The 23,929-nt window shown below is 40.3% G+C and overlaps 1 protein-coding gene across 1 annotated transcript in view; it reads left to right on the top strand.

Annotated features, from left to right (window-relative positions):
* Nucleotides 1–23,929, top strand: part of Sec10 (Exocyst complex component Sec10) — a 78,912-nt gene that overhangs the window by 38,504 nt on the left and 16,479 nt on the right. Inside the window, exons 10-14 of the mRNA XM_071690944.1 lie at nucleotides 295–457; nucleotides 3,444–3,537; nucleotides 4,871–5,009; nucleotides 7,022–7,217; nucleotides 11,615–11,771. Coding sequence (XP_071547045.1) covers nucleotides 295–457; nucleotides 3,444–3,537; nucleotides 4,871–5,009; nucleotides 7,022–7,217; nucleotides 11,615–11,771 — 749 coding nt within the window. The remainder of the gene's footprint in view (nucleotides 1–294; nucleotides 458–3,443; nucleotides 3,538–4,870; nucleotides 5,010–7,021; nucleotides 7,218–11,614; nucleotides 11,772–23,929) is intronic.

Below are 23,929 nucleotides of genomic sequence, written 5' to 3' on the forward strand. Positions count from 1 at the left end.
CTTAAGAATCTGGTATTCTAATGGGCTAACATCTTTCCCCCAATGATGCTTTACAGTGTTAGTATTACCAAGGGCATTTAAACAAGTTCTGCTTGTTTTTAATCAGGGAGAAGTGCTCTCCTTACTGCCACAGTAAGGATGAGAAATATTTTTTTTCATTTCCCCAATTGCACTGAAGGAAGGAAGCTTTTTCCTCTTACTTGCTGTGGTAGCTAATGATCATAATGTTTACTTTAAGAGGTTCCTGATATATTTTTATGGTTGTAAAATCTGATTTTATTTTTATATTTTTAGTATTAATGATATCCGGAGGAATATTCAGGATGTGATTGGTACCAAAGCAAACATCAACATAGGACCTGCTGTAGAAAATTATGGAGGAGAAACATTCTTATCTGAAGAAGTGGCAATATCATTGCTACAAGAGACCAAACAGGCCTTTAAGAGGTGTCAGATGGTAAGTAAAAGCCATCAATTTCTTAATGAATTTCAGATTGATTCAGTAAATAATTGTATGTATTTAGAATAGCAAAGTCAGATTGAATATTTATATAGACATCCTTGAATGTAAATTTCTGTACAGTATTTTGAAGAGATATATCAGAAAATCTTGGAACTTGAACTGTTGCTGTAGAGTAAATAATGATGGTTTAAACTTCTCACTAGGTAAACTGTGGATGTTGAAGCATTTTTTGGAAATAACTTGATAAGTGCGGTTTCAGAAATGGTAGAGGATGTGTTTGCTTTGAAAAATGTGTGAGAAATACTTAGAAAAACAGTTGGATTTGTATGTAGCATTTATGGATCTGGAGAAGGCATATTATAGGGTTGATAGAGGTGCTTTGTGGAAGGTTTTAAGAGTATATAGTGTGCGAATAAAGTGCTAGAGGTGGTGAAGAGTTTTTACCAAGGATGTAAGGCATGTGTACAGGTAGGAAGAGAGGAGAGTGATTGGTTCCCAGTGAAGGTCGTTCTGCGGCAGGGATGTGTGATGTCTCCATGGTTGTTTAATTTGTTTATGGATGGGGTTGGTAGGTAGGTAAGTGCTAGAGATGTGGAGAGAGGGGTGAGTATGCAGTCTGTTCGGGGATGAGAGGGCCTGGAAAGTGGGTCAGTTGTTCGCTGATGTTACAGCGCTTTTGGCTGATTTGAGTGAGAAACTGCAAAAGTTGGTGACTGAGTTTGGAAAAGCATGTGAAAGGAGAATGTTGAGAGTAAATGTAAGTAAGAGCAAGGTTATTAGGTTCAGAAGGGTTTAGGGACAAGTTAATTGGGAAGCAAGTTTGAATGGAGAAAAATTGGAAGTGAAGTGTTTTAGATATCTGGGAGTTGACTTAGCAGGGAATGGAACCATGGATGTGGAAGTGAGTCACAGGATGGGGGAGGGGGCTAAGGTTCTGGGAGCGATGAAGAATGTATGGGAGGAGAGACATTATTTCGCAGAGCAAAAATGGGTATGTTTCATGGAATAGTAGTCCCAACAATATAATATGGTTGCTAGGCATGGGCTATAGATAGGGTTGCATGGAATAGGGTGGATGTGTTGGAAATGAAATGTTTGAGGACAGTATGTTATTGTGAGGTGGTTTGATCGAGTAAGTAATTAAAGGGTAAGAGAGATGTGTGGAAATAAAATGAGTGTGGTTGAGAGAGCGAGAGCAGAAGAGGGTGTGTTGAAATGGTTTGGATATATGGAAATGGTGAGTGAGGAAAGATTGATAAAGAGGATATGTGCAGCAGAGGTGGAGGGAACAAGAAGTGGGAGACCAGTTGCAAGTGAAAGGTTGGAGTGAAAAAATTTTGAGTGATCTGGGCCTGAACATACAGGAGGGTGAGAGGTGTGAAAAGGGAGTGAATTGGAATGATGTGGCATACCAGGGTCGATGTGCTGTTATTAGACTGAACCAGGGCATGTGAAGCCTCACAATGTTTTTCACTCCATCTTTCCACCTCCAATTTGGTCTCCCACTTCTCCTCATCCCTCCACCTCTGACACATATATCCTCTTTGTCAATCTTTCCTCACTCATTCTCTCCATGTGACCAAACCATTTCAAAACACCCTCTTCTGCTCTCTCAATCACACTCTTTTTATTACCACACATTTCTCTTACCCTTTCATTACTTACTTGATCAAACTACTTCACACCACATATTGTCCTCAAACATCTCATTTCCAGCACATCCACCCTTCTCTGCACAACTCTATCTATAGCCCATGCCTTGCAACCATATAACATTGTTGGAACCATCATTCTTCAAACATACCCATTTTTGCTTTCCAAGATAGCATTCTCGACTTCCACACATTTTTCAACGCTCCCAGAACTTTCGCCCCCTCCCCACCCTATGATTCACTTCCTCTTCCATGGTTCCATCCACTGCCAAATCCACTCCCAGATATCTAAAACACTTCACTTCCTCCAGTTTTTCTCCATTCAAACTTACCTCCCAATTGACTTGTCCCTCAACCCTACTGTACCTAATAACGTTGCTATTATTCGCATTTACTCTCAGCTTTCTTCTTTCACACACTTTACCAAACTCAGTCACCAGGTTCTGCAGTTTCTCACCTGAATCAGCCACCAGCGCTATATCATCAGTGAACAACAACTGACTCACTTCCCAAGTTCTCTCATCCACAACAGACTGCATACTTGCCCCTCTTTCCAAAACTCCTGCATTCACCTCTCTAACAACCCCATCCATAAACAAATTAAACAGCCATGGAGACATCATGCACCCCCTGCCGCAAACCAACATTCACTGAGAACCAATCACTTTCCTCTCTTCCTACACGTGCACATGCCTTACATCCTTGATAAAAACTTTTCACTGCTTCTAACAAGTTGCCTCCCACACCATATATTCTTAATACCTTCCACAGAGCATCTTTGTCAACTCTATCATATGCCTTCTCCAGGTCCATAAATGCTACATACAAATCCATTTGCTTTTCTAAGTATTTCTCACATACATTCCTCAAAGCAAACACCCGACCCACACATCCTCTTCCACTTCTGAAACCACACTGCTCTTCCCCAATTTGATGCTCTGTACATGCCTTCACCCTCTCAATCAGTACCCTCCAATATATTTTCCCAGGAATACTCAACAAATGGGTAGGCCATTCATCGTCTTTCCTGGTACTATGCCGCTGATGTAGGAGGCAGCAATCAAGTATGATGATAGAAAGAATTGATATTGGTTTCATTTCTGTTAGCTGGCATACTCTGTGGCAAGATGATTTTCTTAGCCCAGGAAAATAACTCAAAAGTGACTGACTTTATCCCAACCACAGCGAATGAGTGAAACCGTGCTACACTTTCTTATCCCTATCAAATTTATGTCTTATGGTTCTTAAGTACATCAAGTTTTCCTTGCATATGATTACCTTACAAACTTTTTTAATGTCAATAATTTCTAGATTAATTTTTTTTCCAGTTGTCCACACAGTCAGATGTACACAACAATGCTGTCCAGATATTTGATCTTCTTGCAAAGGCCATGCTAATTGAGCATGTTGACTATGCTATTGGTGAGTACATTAGGCTTCTTCCTTATAGATGGGAAATGCATTCCAAGAAATGGTTAGAGTCATTTAAAGTGAAGACAGGTTTCCATGGTAAAATGGGGGTTACATTCCAGACCCATTTCCCAAACTCACCTTCCACAGTTTTGGGTATTTAAAAAGACAGTGATGCATAAGGTTTATAAAAGTATAGAGAAAGTATATAACTTGTTGACAAACTTTATGATTGGTAGATAGTGTATGATAATTACTGAGTATTACAAGTTGGTGTGAGAGCTTGACATTGCTGCAGTGGTGGCTGCCATTTCAAAGATGAACTTTATTCTAGAAAATTTTCTTTCATAATTCTTATTGGCCATTCCCCTTGTTAGCAAGATAGCACCAGGAATAGACAAAGAAAAGGCCAACTTTGCACACATCCAATCCCTAACTGTCATATTTGATGCACAGAAACTACAGCCCTTCATACACACCCAGGCCCCAAATACCTTTCCATGATTTCCTCGAGGTACTTCGTATGCCCTGTTTCAGGTCATTGACAGTATGTCAAGCCCTGTATACCACATCAATTCATTGTCATGTCTCACCCTCCTGCATGTTCACACCTCAGGCACTCAAAGTCTTATTCGCTCCATCATTCTATCTCTGAATCAGTCTTCCCCTTCTTGTCCTCTCCACTTCTGACTTGTATATCCTCTTTGTCAAACTCTTCACTCATTCCCCCATATGTTCAAACCATTTCAGCACTATTTCAGCTCTCTCAACCATATTATTCTCATTACCAACCTCCCTCCTTCTCTATTATTACTTAATAAGCCCTCAGAATGCCATGTATTGTCCTTAAACTCTTCATTTCCAACATATTCACCCTCCTCTGTACATTGTCATGTATAACCCATGCTTTAGAACTACTATACCTTCAGACATAACCTTTTTTACCCTCCCAGATAGTGATCTCTCTTTCCACACATTCCTCAGGGATCTGAAAACCTTTGCCTACTCATCTACCATGTGACTCCTCAGTTTTCATGGTTCCAGTTGCTACCACGTTCACTCCCAGGTATCTGAATACTTTACCTTCAAGTCTTCACATTCAAACTGATACCATACCCAGCTAACCTGTCTCTTTGCACTGCTGAACCTAATTACTTTGCTTTTAATAACAAGTTTGTTTTGTGTAAGGATGTCAGGGTACAGTTTCAAATGCTCTGTTGGTATCTATTGTCCCTAGTACAATGAGAGAGGGTGGTTGTGGTTGGATGAAGCCATCCAGGATGTGTTGAGTGATGTCTATGTGTACTGTGGTGAAATGATTGGCCACTTACATTTCTTTTTATAGAACTGGGGCTGCAAGTCATCCCAGGGGGTGAGGTAAGGACACCCCCAGAGATTAGCTTCTTTGAGGTGGTCCACCAGAGCAGTTCCATGATGAATCTCCTTGACAAGTTATTCAGTGATACACTTGTACCACTAGTGATGTAAGTTAGAAATGTTTCAACATGTTTCATGTTTTAGTAAAATATTTTTCACTGAAATCTATGAATTTTGAATTGTTTCACTTATCTACCATTTCCTGTGTTAGCGAGTTAGCACAAGGAACAAACAGAAATGCTACATTCCCTCACATCCATTCTGTAGCTGTCATGTGCAGTGTGCCTAAAGAACAGCCCCCTATTTATAACCAGGTTGCAGAGACTTTTCTTTAGTTTCCCCTTACCTCTTTACATGCCCTTGTTTCGTCTTTTGAAAGCACATCACCATATACCACATTGTTAAATTTCACCTTATGCTCTGCAAGCCTTTCACCCTCCTGTATGTTTAAGACATGAGCACTCAAAATACATTTCACACATCCTTTTGTCTCCAGTTTGGTCTCCCTACTCTCTTTTTCCCTTACATTTTTGACTTTTTTTTTTGTTAACTTCTCATTCATTCTCTCCCTTGTCCATACCCATTTCAGCATGCCCTCTTTACCTCTCTCAGCTACTCTCTTCTTATTATCACACCTCTCTTTTACTCTTCTATTACTTACTCAATCAGACCACCTCACATAACATTTTATTCTCAAACATTTCATTTCTAACATATCCTTCTTCCAAACATCCTCATCTGTAGCCAATGCCTCACATCTATACAACATCATTAGGACTATTGTTCCTTCAAACATACCCATCTTTGCCATCCCAGATGACCACTCTTTCTACACATTCCTCATTGCTCCCAGAATCTTAACCCCCTCACCCACACTATAACTCTCTTTCTCTCCCATGGTTACATTTGTTGCCACTTCCAATCCATGGTAAATAAAACTTCCCTTTCAGGTTTTCTCCATTCAAACTTACACCCCAACAAATGTGTCCCTCTCACCTGCTTACTCTAATAACCTTGCTTTTATTCACACTTCCTTACATTATATATGGAGGTGGAAAGATGGAGTGAAGAAGATTTTGAGTGATCGGGGCCTGAACATGCAGGAGGGTGAAAGGCATGCAAGGAATAGAATGAATTGGAACGATGTGGTATACCGGGGTCGACATGCTGTCAATGGATTGAACCAGGGCATGTGAAGTGTCTGGGGTAAACCATGGAAAGTTCTGTGGGATGTGGAGAGGGAGCTGTGATTTCAGTGCATATTACATGACAGCTGGAGACTGAGTGTGAACGAATGTGGCCTTTGTTGTCTTTTCCTAGCACTACCTCGCACACATAAGGGGGGAGGGGTTGTTATTTCATGTGTGGCGAGGTGGCAATGGGAATGAATAAAGGCAGACTATGAATTATGTACATGTGTATATATGTATATGTCTGTGTGTGTATATATATACGTATACGTTGAGATGTATAGGTATGTATATGTACGTGTGTGGATGTGTATGTATATACATGTGTATGTGGGTGGGTTGGGCCATTCTTTCGTCTGTTTCCTTGTGCTACCTCGCAAACGCAGGAGACAGCGACAAAGTATAATGAAAATGTAAGTGTGTGTGAAAAATTCATACTTGATTAATATTACCGGCGTTAGCAAGTTAATGCAAGGAACTGGGTAAGAAAGGCCACATCCACTCACATCCATTCTCACCATGCTCAACGCATGGTATGGGTTGAGTTGATCATGTAAAGAATGAGAGTGTAAGGGAGAGGGTGTGGAAGTAAGCAGAGTAAGATTAAAAAAGCTGAAAAGAGTATGATGGAATGACTTGAACATAAGGAAAGTATAAGTAAAGAGAGACTGACTAAGAAGATATACAAGTCAGAAATGAAGGGAGGATGTGGGATAGGTAGGCCTTGAGTTATCAGAGTGATAACATACAGGAGGATGAAAGATGAGTATTGGATAGAGAAAATTAGAATGATATAGTATACATTTGGTAACATGCTGTCAGTGGGCTAAACCAGGGCATGTAGGGGAACCCATGGAATGGTATGTATGGCTTGGTTGTGGATATGGTGCCAGGATTTGAATTTTCTGACTGAAGTTAGCTTTTCTCAGCTCTACACCAAAGCATGGAGACTGCCTACAAAAGAAGAAGCAGTTAGGGACAACTCTAGAGCAGAAGTTGGACTTAGGTCTGGACCGAACTCTTTCTGCCATTGTCAATTACCTCCGCCATGTCCTCACAGTTGAACAGAAGAGGACAGACTTCAAGCCTGAAAACGATGATATCCTCATAACCAATGTTACTGTGGTATGTTTATATACAATTTGTGTTTATTCCCCCAAACTGCAATGAGGATTATCATGATATGATGAGTATCATGGAAGTAATTTAGATGGATTACCACATAAATGAATGATTAGAGGTTGATATGTTCATCAGGTGAATTATCCAGATTGATAATAGAAAGTGTGAAGAAAGTAACATGATGAACTTTGGAAAAATGTATGATAACATTAGCAGTCCATACTGTAGAGAACAGAAATCATTAGATATTAATGTGGGAAATACAGTGCTCTGAATAGCTAGTTACTGAAGGATGTTGGCTGAAACAGCAAGGGCAACTGTGGCCCAAATCAAGGCCATCTTATTAATGCTATATATTAATTTATATTTGTTTATTATACTTGACCACTGCTTCCTGCGCCAGCGAGGTAGTACCAGAAAACACACAAAGAAAGACCCATCCACCCATATACATGCATATATACATACATGCACATATACATACATGCACATACACGTACATATACATACATACTCAGCCATGTACATATATACACATTGGAAAGGATCACAATTTTGCGCGTGATCAAGATATTCCTATGAGTCCACGGGGAAAATGAGACACTATAAGTTCCCAAGTGCACTTTCGTGTAATAATCACATCATCAGGGGAGACACGAGAGAGAAATATAAGTCAGTTGATATACATCGAAGAAATGAAGCTAGGGCACCATTTGGTAAACATGCGATTGTCCAAGACAGAGAAGGAGCGTTCATAAACTTATTTTACAAATTTTATCAACAGTAAAGTTATCTAATTTGTATAGACCATCACTAATGTTAAGATTATAATTCTTTGTGTATTTGATAACAGAAGATTCAATGATATTTCTCGTTGCAATAGAGGTAGAGTTAATAACTGAGATGGCATTACTCCAGTCAATACAATGATCATAGTTTTTAACATGATTAAACAAGGCATTTGATTCTTGTCCCATTCTTATACTATATTTATTTTGCTTAAGTCTAACAGAAAGATCCTTATCAGTCTGCCCAACATAAGATTTATCACAATTTCCACATGGCACTTTATAGATGCATCCAGGAGAATTTTCTGGTGAATTCCTGATTAAGATATTCCTTATAGTATTATTGTTGCTGAAGGCAACATTTACATGAAAGGATTTAAGCAACATGGGAATTAAAGTAAAATTATTATTAAAAGGGAGAACTAAAAGATTCTTGGTGTCAATGGGAGGTTTGGGCTCAACTCTATAAAATGATTTCTTTGCTAACTTTAGAGATTTATCAATGAAAGATTTAGGGTACTTTAACTTAGATCCAATAGAATATATCTTCTCAAACTCATCATCAATAAACTCCGGACTGCAAATACGTAATGCCCTAAGGAACAGATTGATATGATTTAACTCTGTCATGTTGAGATGAGTAATAATGGATATATTAGCATACATTGGTAGGTTTTCTGGCTATGCTAAACTTAAACTTGTTTGCTTGCCTATGGATCATGCAATCTAAAAATGTTAACATTTTGTTATTTTCATTTTCTACAGTAAATTTGATGGAAGGTACTAAATTGTTAGGTAAGGGGAGAAATATTTGTAAATTTTCATTTGTTGGCCAAACACAAAGAACATCATCTACATACCTAAACCATATTGCATTAGAAGGTAAGATATCCTTTAGTAATTTTGTTTCAAAAAATTCCATATAAAGATTACTTAGTACAGGTTCAAGAGGTTTACCCATTGCCATACCAAATTTTTGTGCATAATAATCTCCAATTTCTATGACACGCAGGGAATACATGGGAAGTATTCCTTCTTCCCTATCCCCAGGGATACATATATATTATTTTTATTATACTTTGTCGCTGTCTCCCACATTAGCGAGGTAGCACAAGGAAACAGATGAAAGAATGGCCCAACCCACCCACATACACATGTATTTACGTATACGTCCACACACGCACATATACATACCTCTACATTTCAACGTATACTTATATATACATACACAGACATATACATATATACACATCTACATAATTCATACTTGCTGCCTTTATTCATTCCCGTCGCCACCCTGCTACACATGAAATGACAACCCCCTTCCCCCATATGCGCATGAGGTAGTGCTAGGAAAAGACAAAGGCCACATTTGTTCACACTCAGTCTCTAGCTGTCATGTGTAATGCACTGAAAGGTGCAAGAGGTGAAAAGAGGGCAAATGAGAGTTGGGGTGAGAGAGTATCATTGAATTGGAGGGAGAATAAAAAGATGTTTTGGAAGGAGGTAAATAAAGTGCGTAAGACAAGAGAACAGATGGGTACATCGTTGAAGGGGGCAAATGGAGAGGTAATATTAAGTACTGGTGAAGTGAAAGGGAGATGGAGTGAGTATTTTGAAGGTTTGTGGAATGTGTATGATGATAGAGTGGCAGATATAGGGTGTTTTGTTCGAGGTTGTGTGCAAAGTGGGAGGGTCAGGGAGAATGATTTGGTAAACAGAGAAGAGGTAGTGAAAGCTTTGGGGAAGATTAAAGCTAGCAAGGCGGCGGGTTTGGATAGTATTGCAGTGGAATTTATTAAGAAAGGGGGTGACTCTGTTGTTGACTAGTTGGTGAGGACATTCAATGTATGTATGGTCCATGGTGAGGTGCCTAAGGATTGGCGGAATGCATGCATAGTGCCATTGTACAAAGGCAGAGGGGATAAAGGTGAGTGCTCATATTACAGAGGTATAAGGTTTGTGGGAGCGTTGAAGAATTTGTAGAAGGTGAGACGTTATCTCGGAGAGCAAAAATGAGTATGTTTGAAGGAATAGTTGTTCCAACAATGTTATATGGCTGTGAGGCATGGGTGATTAGATAGGGTTGTGTGGAGGAGGGTGGGTGTGTTGGAAATGAGATGTTTGAGGACCATATGTGGTGTTAGGTGGTTTGATTAAGTGATGAAAGGGCAAGAGATATGTGTGGTAATAAAAAGAGTGTGGTTGAGAGAGCAGAAGAGGGTGTATTGAAATGGTTTGGTCACATGGAGAGAATGAGTGTGGAAAAATTGACAAAGGGGGTATATATGTTAGAGATGGAGGGAACGAGGAAAAGTGGGAGACCAAATTGGAGGTGGAAGGATGGAGTGAAAAAGATTTTGAGCGATTAGGGCCTGAACATACAGGAGGGTGGAAGGCATGCAAGGAATAGAGTGAATTGGAACGATGTGGTATACTGTGGTTGACGTACTGTCAGTGGATTGAACCAGGGCATGTGAAGCATCTGGGGTAAACCATGGAAAGTTCTGTGGGGTCTGGATGTGGAAAGGGAGCTGTGGTTTCAGTGCATTGCACATGACAGCTAGAGTCTGGGTGTGGACGAATGTGGCCTTCGATGTCCTTTCTTAGCTCTACATCGTGCACACGCGGGAGGAAGGGGGTGTCTTTTCATGTGTGGTGGGATAGTGCTGGGAATGGATGAAGGCAGCATTTATGAATCTGTGCATGTGTACATATTATGTATATACAGGTGTATGTGGGTTGGTTAGGCCATTCTTTTGTCTGTTTCCTTTTGCTTCCTCGCTAACGCAGGAGACAGCGACAAAGTATAATGATAATAATAATAATCCTGCATTAGCGAGGTAGCATTAAGAACAGAGTACTGAGCCTTAGAGAGAAAATCCTTACTTGGGCCCTTTCCTATGCCAGCTTTTGGAAAAGTAAAAGCTGGAGGGGAGGATTTCCAGCCACCCGCTCCCTCCCCTTTTAGTCGCCTTCTATGACACGCAGGGAATACTTGGGAAGTATTCTTTCTCCCCTGTCCGACTGTCACAACCAGGATAAGAACCTATTTGCTCCACATTATGCAGCCCATGGATATGTCATGGTCATGAATGCCAACTGCTACACCATGGTAGTCCATATATAGAGTAGACCACCATATAGGGGTACATATCTGCCACTTAGAAAAAAAACACTTAACAGGAGTTATGACATCTTTACCTCTCCCAGAATGTGAAATAAGCTACTATACTAGGGATTATTTCTAACTTTCCACTGATATTTAAGGTAACCTTACCCTATATGTGTTGCAATTAAAATATTGTTGGAAATATGGGTGAAGAATTGCTATGTGTATAGATCAGAGATAAATGGGATGTAACATTCGTGTTTCTGTTAAGTTTTGGTGGTTTTATTGGATAAGATTTAAACTTTGTAATAATAATTTTGTTTTCCAACCTCTTTGAAGTAAGCAATTTTTTGGACCATTGAGCATAATGATAACAATTTACTACCTGCCAACTTTTCCAAATGTTTTTAATGTAGATCGATGCTGTTAGGCTAGGTATTTTATGCTTTGCATTTTTCATATGTTTTTTCTAGTTTTAATCTCATCACACTGCATTTTAGGCTTGTCAGAAAGTTGTGCGGTATGTGAGTGGAGTAGCTGAGCGTATACGAGACTCCTTGGATGGTCACAACTTGGAAAGTGTATTATTGGAACTTGGTCTGAGACTTCATCGTACAGTTCTTGATCATCTCATGAAATTTGAATACAGTGCAACAGGTAGGCTACACATGCATTAGAAATTTTGTTCAACTAAAGTTTTGGAGTTAGTGTTTATCCTTAACCCTATCACTATGGCAGTTTTAATGTCCGCTGTACATTGTGTGTGCTGGATATTTTTAAGTACTGTATATTATTTTTTATATATTTTTTATTATACTTTGTCGCTGTCTCCCGCGTTTGCGAGGTAGCGCAAGGAAACAGACGAAAGAAATGGCCTAACCCCCCCCCATACACATGTATATACATACGTCCACACACGCAAATATACATACCTACACAGCTTTCCATGGTTTACCCCAGACGCTTCACATGCCTTGATTCAATCCACTGACAGCACGTCAACCCCGGTATACCACATCGCTCCAATTCACTCTATTCCTTGCCCTCCTTTCACCCTCCTGCATGTTCAGGCCCCGATCACACAAAATCTTTTTCACTCCATCTTTCCACCTCCAATTTGGTCTCCCTCTTCTCCTCGTTCCCTCCACCTCCGACACATATATCCTCTTGGTCAATCTTTCCTCACTCATTCTCTCCATGTGCCCAAACCACTTCAAAACACCCTCTTCTGCTCTCTCAACCACGCTCTTTTTATTTCCACACATCTCTCTTACCCTTACGTTACTCACTCGATCAAACCACCTCACACCACACATTGTCCTCAAACATCTCATTTCCAGCACATCCATCCTCCTGCGCACAACTCTATCCATAGCCCACGCCTCGCAACCATACAACATTGTTGGAACCACTATTCCTTCAAACATACCCATTTTTGCTTTCCGAGATAATGTTCTCGACTTCCACACATTCTTCAAGGCCCCCAGAATTTTCGCCCCCTCCCCCACCCTATGATCCACTTCCGCTTCCATGGTTCCATCCGCTGCCAGATCCACTCCCAGATATCTAAAACACTTCACTTCCTCCAGTTTTTCTCCATTCAAACTCACCTCCCAATTGACTTGACCCTCAACCCTACTGTACCTAATAACCTTGCTCTTATTCACATTTACTCTTAACTTTCTTCTTCCACACACTTTACCAAACTCAGTCACCAGCTTCTGCAGTTTCTCACATGAATCAGCCACCAGCGCTGTATCATCAGCGAACAACAACTGACTCACTTCCCAAGCTCTCATCCCCAACAGACTTCATACTTGCCCCTCTTTCCAAAACTCTTGCATTTACCTCCCTAACAACCCCATCCTATACATACATCCTATACATCCTATACATTTGTATAGTTCGAGTTTTTAAGACCAAATTTTTTGGCAAAAAATTAGGGGGTCGACCTATGCATGGGTATTAGTTTCATTACGTTGAAATCTGTGCGTGATGGGAAGGGCTAGGAGGAGGATTATGAACCTGTGAAATTCAGTAACCTTGTCATCAAGTTCTTGTGAAAGATGCTGTGATATTTTTGTTCTCCATCTCAGTGCTAAAGAATTTCTTTTCATAAATCTTGTGTACCAACCATGGCTTGCCTTAGAATCTGTGATGCCTAATTTCCTCTCTGGTTTCAGGGCAAAGATTCGAACTGATCATTGGGAAACATCATATCCAAATTGTCGGTTTCCACTGACATACTTTGCCACTTCAGCTTTCATCTGTGGCCATTTGTTACACTTTCCTCTGTTAGCACATTTGTTTTTATGCATATGCTTAAGTTGTGCAGAGAGCTTCTCCAGTCTCAAACATTTTTTTCAGATACCTGAAATTCCCTCGCTGCTGCACAATTGTTAGTCTCTTCTGCATATTCAATTACTCGGAGCTTGAACTTTGCTGTGAACTTGTTTCTTCTTGAATCCATGCTGAAGAGAATATGGGTCAAGCATGTCTGCACTATAACAAGACATGATTTGAAATAGCCATTACACGTTGGTCACTTGTGATCATGTGAGTCAGGTCATCCACACAGTTGCTGATTTTTAGATTTTCCATTTATGATTTTAAGAGCAGTGTGGTTTCAGAAGTGGTAGAGGATGTGTGGATCAGGTGTTTGGTTTGAAGAATGTATGTGAGAAATACTTAGAAAAGCAAATGGATTTGTATGTAGCATTTATGGATCTGGAGAAGGCATATGATAGAGTTGATAGAGATGCTCTGTGGAAGGTATTAAGAATATATGGTGTGGGAGGCAAGTTGTTAGAAGCAGTGAAAAGTTTTTATCGAGGATGTAAGGCATGTGTACGTGTAGGAAGAGAGGAAAGTGATTGGTTCTCAGTGAATGTAGGTTTGCGGCAGGGGTGTGTGATGTCTCCATGGTTGTTTAATTTGTTTATGGATGGGGTTGTTAGAGAGGTGAATGCAAGAGTTTTGGAAAGAGGGGCAAGTATGAAGGCTGTTGGGGATGAGAGAGCTTGGGAAGTGAGTCAGTTGTTGTTCGCTGATGATACAGTGCTGGTGGCTGATTCATGTGAGAAACTGCAGAAGCTGGTGACTGAGTTTGGTAAAGTGTGTGAAAGAAGAAAGTTAAGAGTAAATGTGAATAAGAACAAGGTTATTAGGTACAGTAGAGTTGAGGGTCAAGTCAGTTGGGAGGTGAGTTTGAATGGAGAAAAGCTGGAGGAAGTGAAGTGTTTTAGATATCTGGGAGTGGATCTGGCAGCGGATGGAACCATGGAAGCGGAAGTGGATCATAGGGTGGGGGAGGGGGCGAAAATTCTGGGAGCCTTGAAGAATGTGTGGAAGTCGAGAACATTATCTCGGAAAGCAAAAATGGGTATGTTTGAAGGAATAGTGGTTCCAACAATGTTGTATGGTTGCGAGGCGTGGGCTATGGATAGAGTTGTGCGCAGGAGGATGGATGTGCTGGAAATGAGATGTATGAGGACAATGTGTGGTGTGAGGTGGTTTGATCGAGTAAGTAACGTAAGGGTAAGAGAGATGTGTGGAAATAAAAAGAGCATGGTTGAGAGAGCAGAAGAGGGTGTTTTGAAATGGTTTGGGCACATGGAGAGAATGAGTGAGGAAAGATTGACCAAGAGGATATATGTGTCGGAGGTGGAGGGAACGAGGAGAAGAGGGAGACCAAATTGGAGGTGGAAAGATGGAGTGAAAAAGATTTTGTGTGATCGGGGCCTGAACATGCAGGAGGGTGAAAGGAGGGCAAGGAATAGAGTGAATTGGAGCGATGTGGTATACCGGGGTTGACGTGCTGTCAGCGGATCGAATCAGGGCATGTGAGGCGTCTGGGGTAAACCATGGAAAGCTGTGTAGGTATGTATATTTGCGTGTGTGGACGTATGTATATACATGTGTATGGGGGTGGGTTGGGCCATTTCTTTCGTCTGTTTCCTTGCGCTACCTCGCAGACGCGGGAGACAGCGACAAAGCAAAAAAAAAAAAAAAAAAAAAATTTAAGTTACTAAGTATTTCTTTCCAAATTGTTTTACAATACTGTAGCAAAAGATATTGTGCAAACACTACAGAAAAATATCAAGAGAAATGGAGACACCAAAAATTTTAAAAAAATGCTTTGTGTGGCTTGAAACACTGTTGGTAGGGTAAGCTGGTTCTAATGGCTTTCTGCCAGTAGTCAGATTTAAAAGTGTCTATAACCTCAATTTCTGTAGTTTATCTGTAGTTTATGAAGTAGAAAATACCAGTAAATGTGAGAAATTGGAAGAGAATAAACAAGAAATATGACATGGGCTAATTTTGTTAGGGCTTAGGGATAAGAGTACCAGCTGTTTGGTCTTTTTTGGTAGAAGAGTCATGCAAATACCCGTACTGGTATTTATTTGGTGTCATGTATTTTTAGAAATATTATTATTCATTATTATACTTGATCGCTGTTTCACGCATCAGTGAGGTAGCATAAGGAAACTGATGAAGAACGGCCCATAGACTCGTATACACATATGTATTTATAAATGCCCATACATGCACATATACATACATATACACATACATATGTGAATAAGAGCAAGGTTATTAGGTACAGTAGGGTTGAGGGTCAAGTCAGTTGGGAGGTAAGTTTGAATGGAGAAAAACTGGAGGAAGTAAAGTGTTTTAGATATCTGGGAGTGGATCTGGCAGCGGATGGAACCATGGAAGCGGAAGTGGATCATAGGGTGGGGGAGGGGGCGAAAATTCTGGGAGCCTTGAAGAATGTGTGGAAGTCAAGAACATTATCTCGGAAAGCAAAAATGGGTATGTTTGAAGGAATAGTGGTTCCAACAATTTTGTATGGTTGCGAGGCGTGGGCTATGGATAGAGTTGTGTGGAGGAGGATGGATGTGCTGGAAATGAGATGTTTGAGGACAATGTGTGGTGTGAGGTGGTTTGATCGAGTAAGTAACGTAAGGGTAAGAGAGATGTGTGGAAATAAAAAGAGCGTGGTTGAGAGAGCAGAAGAGGGTGTTTTGAAATGGTTTGGGCACATGGAGAGAATGAGTGAGGAAAGATTGACCAAGAGGATATATGTGTTGGAGGTGGAGGGAGCGAGGAGAAGTGGGAGACCAGATTGGAGGTGGAAAGATGGAGTGAAAAAGATATTGTGTGATCGGGGCCTGAACATGCAGGAGGGTGAAAGGAGGGCAAGGAATAGAGTGAATTGGATCGATGTGGTATACCGGGGTTGACGTGCTGTCAGTGGATTGAATCAGGTCATGTGAAGCGTCTGGGGTAAACCATGGAAAGCTGTGTAGGTATGTATATTTGCGTGTGTGGACGTATGTATATACATGTGTATGGGGGTGGGTTGGGCCATTTCTTTCATCTGTTTCCTTGCGCTACCTCGCAAACGCGGGAGACAGCGACAAAGCAAAAAAAAAAAAAAAAAAAAAAAATTTAAGTTACTAAGTATTTCTTTCCAAATTGTTTTACAATACTGTAGCAAAAGATATTGTGCAAACACTACAGAAAAATATCAAGAGAAATGGAGACACCAAAAATTTTAAAAAAATGCTTTGTGTGGCTTGAAACACTGTTGGTAGGGTAAGCTGGTTCTAATGGCTTTCTGCCAGTAGTCAGATTTAAAAGTGTCTATAACCTCAATTTCTGTAGTTTATCTGTAGTTTATGAAGTAGAAAATACCAGTAAATGTGAGAAATTGGAAGAGAATAAACAAGAAATATGACATGGGCTAATTTTGTTAGGGCTTAGGGATAAGAGTACCAGCTGTTTGGTCTTTTTTGGTAGAAGAGTCATGCAAATACCCGTACTGGTATTTATTTGGTGTCATGTATTTTTAGAAATATTATTATTCATTATTATACTTGATCGCTGTTTCACGCATCAGTGAGGTAGCATAAGGAAACTGATGAAGAACGGCCCATAGACTCGTATACACATATGTATTTATAAATGCCCATACATGCACATATACATACATATACACATACATATGTGAATAAGAGCAAGGTTATTAGGTACAGTAGGGTTGAGGGTCAAGTCAGTTGGGAGGTAAGTTTGAATGGAGAAAAACTGGAGGAAGTAAAGTGTTTTAGATATCTGGGAGTGGATCTGGCAGCGGATGGAACCATGGAAGCGGAAGTGGATCATAGGGTGGGGGAGGGGGCGAAAATTCTGGGAGCCTTGAAGAATGTGTGGAAGTCAAGAACATTATCTCGGAAAGCAAAAATGGGTATGTTTGAAGGAATAGTGGTTCCAACAATTTTGTATGGTTGCGAGGCGTGGGCTATGGATAGAGTTGTGTGGAGGAGGATGGATGTGCTGGAAATGAGATGTTTGAGGACAATGTGTGGTGTGAGGTGGTTTGATCGAGTAAGTAACGTAAGGGTAAGAGAGATGTGTGGAAATAAAAAGAGCGTGGTTGAGAGAGCAGAAGAGGGTGTTTTGAAATGGTTTGGGCACATGGAGAGAATGAGTGAGGAAAGATTGACCAAGAGGATATATGTGTTGGAGGTGGAGGGAGCGAGGAGAAGTGGGAGACCAGATTGGAGGTGGAAAGATGGAGTGAAAAAGATATTGTGTGATCGGGGCCTGAACATGCAGGAGGGTGAAAGGAGGGCAAGGAATAGAGTGAATTGGATCGATGTGGTATACCGGGGTTGACGTGCTGTCAGTGGATTGAATCAGGTCATGTGAAGCGTCTGGGGTAAACCATGGAAAGCTGTGTAGGTATGTATATTTGCGTGTGTGGACGTATGTATATACATGTGTATGGGGGTGGGTTGGGCCATTTCTTTCATCTGTTTCCTTGCGCTACCTCGCAAACGCGGGAGACAGCGACAAAGCAAAAAAAAAAAAAAAAAAAAAAAATTTAAGTTACTAAGTATTTCTTTCCAAATTGTTTTACAATACTGTAGCAAAAGATATTGTGCAAACACTACAGAAAAATATCAAGAGAAATGGAGACACCAAAAATTTTAAAAAAATGCTTTGTGTGGCTTGAAACACTGTTGGTAGGGTAAGCTGGTTCTAATGGCTTTCTGCCAGTAGTCAGATTTAAAAGTGTCTATAACCTCAATTTCTGTAGTTTATCTGTAGTTTATGAAGTAGAAAATACCAGTAAATGTGAGAAATTGGAAGAGAATAAACAAGAAATATGACATGGGCTAATTTTGTTAGGGCTTAGGGATAAGAGTACCAGCTGTTTGGTCTTTTTTGGTAGAAGAGTCATGCAAATACCCGTACTGGTATTTATTTGGTGTCATGTATTTTTAGAAATATTATTATTCATTATTATACTTGATCGCTGTTTCACGCATCAGTGAGGTAGCATAAGGAAACTGATGAAGAACGGCCCATAGACTCGTATACACATATGTATTTATAAATGCCCATACATGCACATATACATACATATACACATACATATGTGAATAAGAGCAAGGTTATTAGGTACAGTAGGGTTGAGGGTCAAGTCAGTTGGGAGGTAAGTTTGAATGGAGAAAAACTGGAGGAAGTAAAGTGTTTTAGATATCTGGGAGTGGATCTGGCAGCGGATGGAACCATGGAAGCGGAAGTGGATCATAGGGTGGGGGAGGGGGCGAAAATTCTGGGAGCCTTGAAGAATGTGTGGAAGTCAAGAACATTATCTCGGAAAGCAAAAATGGGTATGTTTGAAGGAATAGTGGTTCCAACAATTTTGTATGGTTGCGAGGCGTGGGCTATGGATAGAGTTGTGTGGAGGAGGATGGATGTGCTGGAAATGAGATGTTTGAGGACAATGTGTGGTGTGAGGTGGTTTGATCGAGTAAGTAACGTAAGGGTAAGAGAGATGTGTGGAAATAAAAAGAGCGTGGTTGAGAGAGCAGAAGAGGGTGTTTTGAAATGGTTTGGGCACATGGAGAGAATGAGTGAGGAAAGATTGACCAAGAGGATATATGTGTTGGAGGTGGAGGGAGCGAGGAGAAGTGGGAGACCAGATTGGAGGTGGAAAGATGGAGTGAAAAAGATATTGTGTGATCGGGGCCTGAACATGCAGGAGGGTGAAAGGAGGGCAAGGAATAGAGTGAATTGGATCGATGTGGTATACCGGGGTTGACGTGCTGTCAGTGGATTGAATCAGGTCATGTGAAGCGTCTGGGGTAAACCATGGAAAGCTGTGTAGGTATGTATATTTGCGTGTGTGGACGTATGTATATACATGTGTATGGGGGTGGGTTGGGCCATTTCTTTCATCTGTTTCCTTGCGCTACCTCGCAAACGCGGGAGACAGCGACAAAGCAAAAAAAAAAAAAAAAAAAACATACATATCAACATATGCACTATACATACACATACACAGACATATACATATATACACTTGTATATATTCATACTTGCCTGCCCTCATCCATTCCTGGTGCCACTCCACCCCTCAGGAAACAGCATCGCCACCCCCTGCTTCAGTGAGGTAGCGCCTGGAAAACAGACAAAAAAAGACCACATTTTTTCACACTCAATCTCCAGCTGTCATGCGTAATGCACCAAAACCACAGTTCCCCCATCCACATCCAGGCCCCATAGACCATGGTTTACCCCAGACATTTCACATGCCCTGGTTCAGTCCACTGACAGCATGTAGACCCCGGCATACCACATGGTTCCAGTTCACTCTATTCCATGCACCCCTCTCACCCTCCTGTATGTTCAGGCCCCAATCGCTCAAAATCTTTTTCACTCCATCCTTCCACCTCCAATTTGGTCTCCCGCTGCTCCTTGTTCCCTCCACCTCTGACACATATATCCTCTTTGTCAACCATTCCTCACTCTTTCTCTCCACGTGTCCAAACCATTTCAATACACCCTCCTCTGCTCTCCCAACCACACATTTTTTTATTTCTACACATCTCTCTTACCCTTTCATTCCTTACTCGATCAAACTACCTCACAACACATATTGCCCTCAAACATTTAATTTCCAACACATCCACCCTCCTCCGTGCAATCCTATCTATAGCCCATGCCTTGCAACTATATGATATTATTGGAACTACTATTCCTTGAAACATACCCATTTTTGCTCTCCAAGATAACATTCTCTCCTTTCACACATTCTTTATCACTCCCAGAATCTTTGCCCCCTCCCCCACTCTGTGACTAACTTCCACTTCCATGGTTCCATTCGCTGTTAATGAATACTTGTAAATTAAAGTACTGTAACATTGTATTATATACAGACATGTCATATTTTTGAAAAATAAGAAGCAAGAGAAAAAGAGTATAAGCACAATTTCAATGCACATTGATATTAAATGCTTCTTAGGAAGGGCCAGTGCAAAGGCAAGTCCTCCTTGACCAGGGCTTTGCCGTTTCAGTTATACAGTATGTGTTTTTCGAATCTTTTTCAGTTAAAAACTGTTAATCACAGGTATATTTTACCTTAACTGTGCCTGATTGAATATATCCTCGGAAATTAATAGTTTTGCTGAAATATGATGTATTTCTATGTAAAATAGGATAAAATATATGATGAAAACAGAAGACTTAACCTAAGCTTCCAATGTTCAAGAGATGTTACTTGTTTTTAATAGTTTTCAGTTAGAATACTGTTATATTACAATGATATTCTATTCATATTGTGCTTGATATAATGCATTCACGAAAATGTAATATTTCTGCTGAAATGACGTATGTATTACAATGGAAAGTGGGATAAAATTGTGACGGAAACAATTGACTTTGGCTTTCTTTCGTTGTTCAAATGATGTTACTGTAATTGCTTTTCAAATGATTTTTATTTAAAAAAAACTGCTGTATTACAGTGATATTCTATCCTAATTGACTTGACTAAATACTTGAATGGAACTATACTATATTTTTGCTGAAACTACCCATGTTTCAGTGTAAAGTGCCATAGTAATAGTAAATCGCAAATAGTTTTCCTTTGGTGCTCGGTGTTTCAGGCTCAGCGAACCTCAGTTTATAGGATGTAGTGTTTTTTAGCGAGTATTTTCTGAAATGAGTTTTATATGCCATAAGATATGGTGCTTTATTACCTTAATTTTTTGTTCCTTTACCCTTAAAAACTTGGGTTGACCTATATACATGAGGCATGTCATAAAACAATGATTCCTTGGCCAAAAATCAAGGGTCGACCTATACCAAGTTAGACCTAGAGATGATTGTATACAGTATTCTTAAAAGATATCTACATAAGTTTATGATTACAGTTATTTAGAGCATAGTTTTTTAGATAGTGATATACAACTCATGTTTAACTTCTGGAAGGGTATTTGTTGCACACAAATGTTATTACTCAGGCTTTTCATCATCAATACCTTTTATCTTCCGAGAATGTCACAACTTTAGAAGTTATTACATAATGTAAGGGCACAGATCTCATACAACCTGCTGTGACATCTATACATATACTGACTAGTGTATAGAGAAAAATTTAAGCTCTTGTGTTTGGTAACAGTACCTGTATTTTGCTTTGCTGCTGTCTCCCACGTTAGCGAGGTAGCGCAAGGAAACAGACGAAAGAATGGCCCAACCCACCCACTTACACATGTATATACATACACGTCCACACATGCAAATATACATACCTATACATCTCAACGTATACATATATATACACACATAGACATATACATATATACACATTTCTTTTTTTTCTTTCTTTTAAACTATTCGCCATTTCCTGCATTAGCGAGGTAGCGTTAAGAACAGAGGACTGGGCCTTTGAGGGAATACCCTCACCTGGCCCAATTCTCTGTTCCTTCTTTTGGAAAATTAAAAAAAAACGAGAGGGGAGGATTTCCAGCCCCCCGCTCCCTCCCCTTTTAGTCGCCTTCTACGACATGCAGGGAATACGTGGGAAGTATTCTTTCTCCCCTATTCATTGTAAATGCTGTCTGGCTATAGTACTCATAGTATTTTCTCCATAGTACTTCCCTATGCTCTTTCACTTTTTTACTTTTAAAGAACCAATTTTAAGTTCAGCTACTTTTTGGAGTCACACAAATCAATGAAATCCAGCCCAGACAAATATGCCCTTCCAGGTTCTAATCCTAAACTCTTATTCTGAGGGTTAGTAATCTGACAAAATTAAAAAAAAGTGTAAGCAGAGTTGCTATAATAATCATAAGTAGTTAAGGGACATGATACATTCACCTAAATTAAAAGAAAAAAATCTAATTCACTGTTTGCAATCTATATCACATCTCATGCTCCTTAAGTTTTATGATTCATTTACAGTTCATGACACAGAAGTTGCTCAACAGTTGCAGTAGATATATACATCATTTATGACACTTGGAGAGGGCAATATATACTTGCTGAGTGCACATAATAAAGACAGTGACCTTCAAATAGCTTAGAGAATGTACAAAAATTGACTGCATAATCATCTCAGCCAGCCCCCTCTACATCCACTGATTTTAGTTTGTCCTGTCATTGTTCTATAGTTACAAATGCTTTAAATCACAGGCAGTATGCTCATGTACATAATTAATAGTCTGCCTTTATTCATTCCCATCACCACTCTGCCACACATGAAATGACAACCCCCTCCCCCCTTCATGTGCGCGAGGTAGCGCTAGGAAAAGACAACAAAGGCCACATTCGTTCGCACTCAGTCTCTAGCTGTCATGTAATAATGCACTGAAACCACTGCTCCCTTTCCACATCCAGGCCCCACAGAACTTTCCATGGTTTACCCCAGACGCTACACATGCCCTGGTTCAATCCATTGACAGCACGTTGACCCCGGTACACCACATCGTTCCAGTTCACTCTATTTCTTGCACGCCTTTCACCCTCCTGCATGTTCAGGCCCCGATCACTCAAAATCTTTTTCACTCCATCCTTCCACCTCCAATTCCCTCGTTCCCTCCACCTCTAACACATATATCCTCTTGGTCGATCTTTCCTCACTCATTCTCTCCATGTGACCCAACCATTTCAAAACACACTCTTCTGCTCTCTCAACCACACTCTTTTTATTACCACTCATCTCTCTTACCCCATTATTACTTACTCGATCAAACTACCTCACACCACACATTGTCCTCAAACATCTCATTTCCAGCACATCCACCCTCCTCCGCTTAACTCTATCCATAGCCCATGCCTCGCAACCATATAACATTGTTGGAACCACTATTCCTTCAAACATACCCATTTTTGCTTCTGAGATAAAGTTCTTCACTTCCACACATTCTTCAAGGCTCCCAGAGCTTTTGCCCCCTCCCCCACCCTATGATTCACTTCTGCTTCCATGGTTCCATCCGCTGCCAAATCCACTCCTAGATATCTAAAACACTTCCTCCAATTTTTCTCCATTCAAACTTGCCTCCCAATTGACTTGTCCCTCAACCCCACTGTACCTAATAACCTTGCTCTTATTCACATTTACTCTCAGCTTTCTTCTTTCACACACTTTACCAAACTCACTCACCAGCTTCTACAGTTTTTCATTCAAATCAGCCATCAGCACTGTATCATCAGCGAACAACAACTGACTCACTTCCCAAGCTCTCTCTCATCCACAACAGACTGCATACTTGCCCCTCTTTCCAAAACTCTTGCATTCACCTCCCTAACAACCCCATCCATAAACAAATTAAGCAACTATGGAGACATCACACACCCCTGCCGCAAACCTACATTCACTGAGAACCAATCACTTTTCTCTCTTCCTACTCATACACATGCCTAACATTATCGATAAAAACTTTTCACTGCTTCTAACAACTTGCCTCCCACACCATATATTCTTAATACCTTCCACAGAGCATCTCTATCAACTCTATCAC

This window comes from Panulirus ornatus, chromosome 49, assembly GCF_036320965.1.
Source record: "Panulirus ornatus isolate Po-2019 chromosome 49, ASM3632096v1, whole genome shotgun sequence".
Lineage (NCBI taxonomy): Eukaryota > Metazoa > Arthropoda > Malacostraca > Decapoda > Palinuridae > Panulirus > Panulirus ornatus.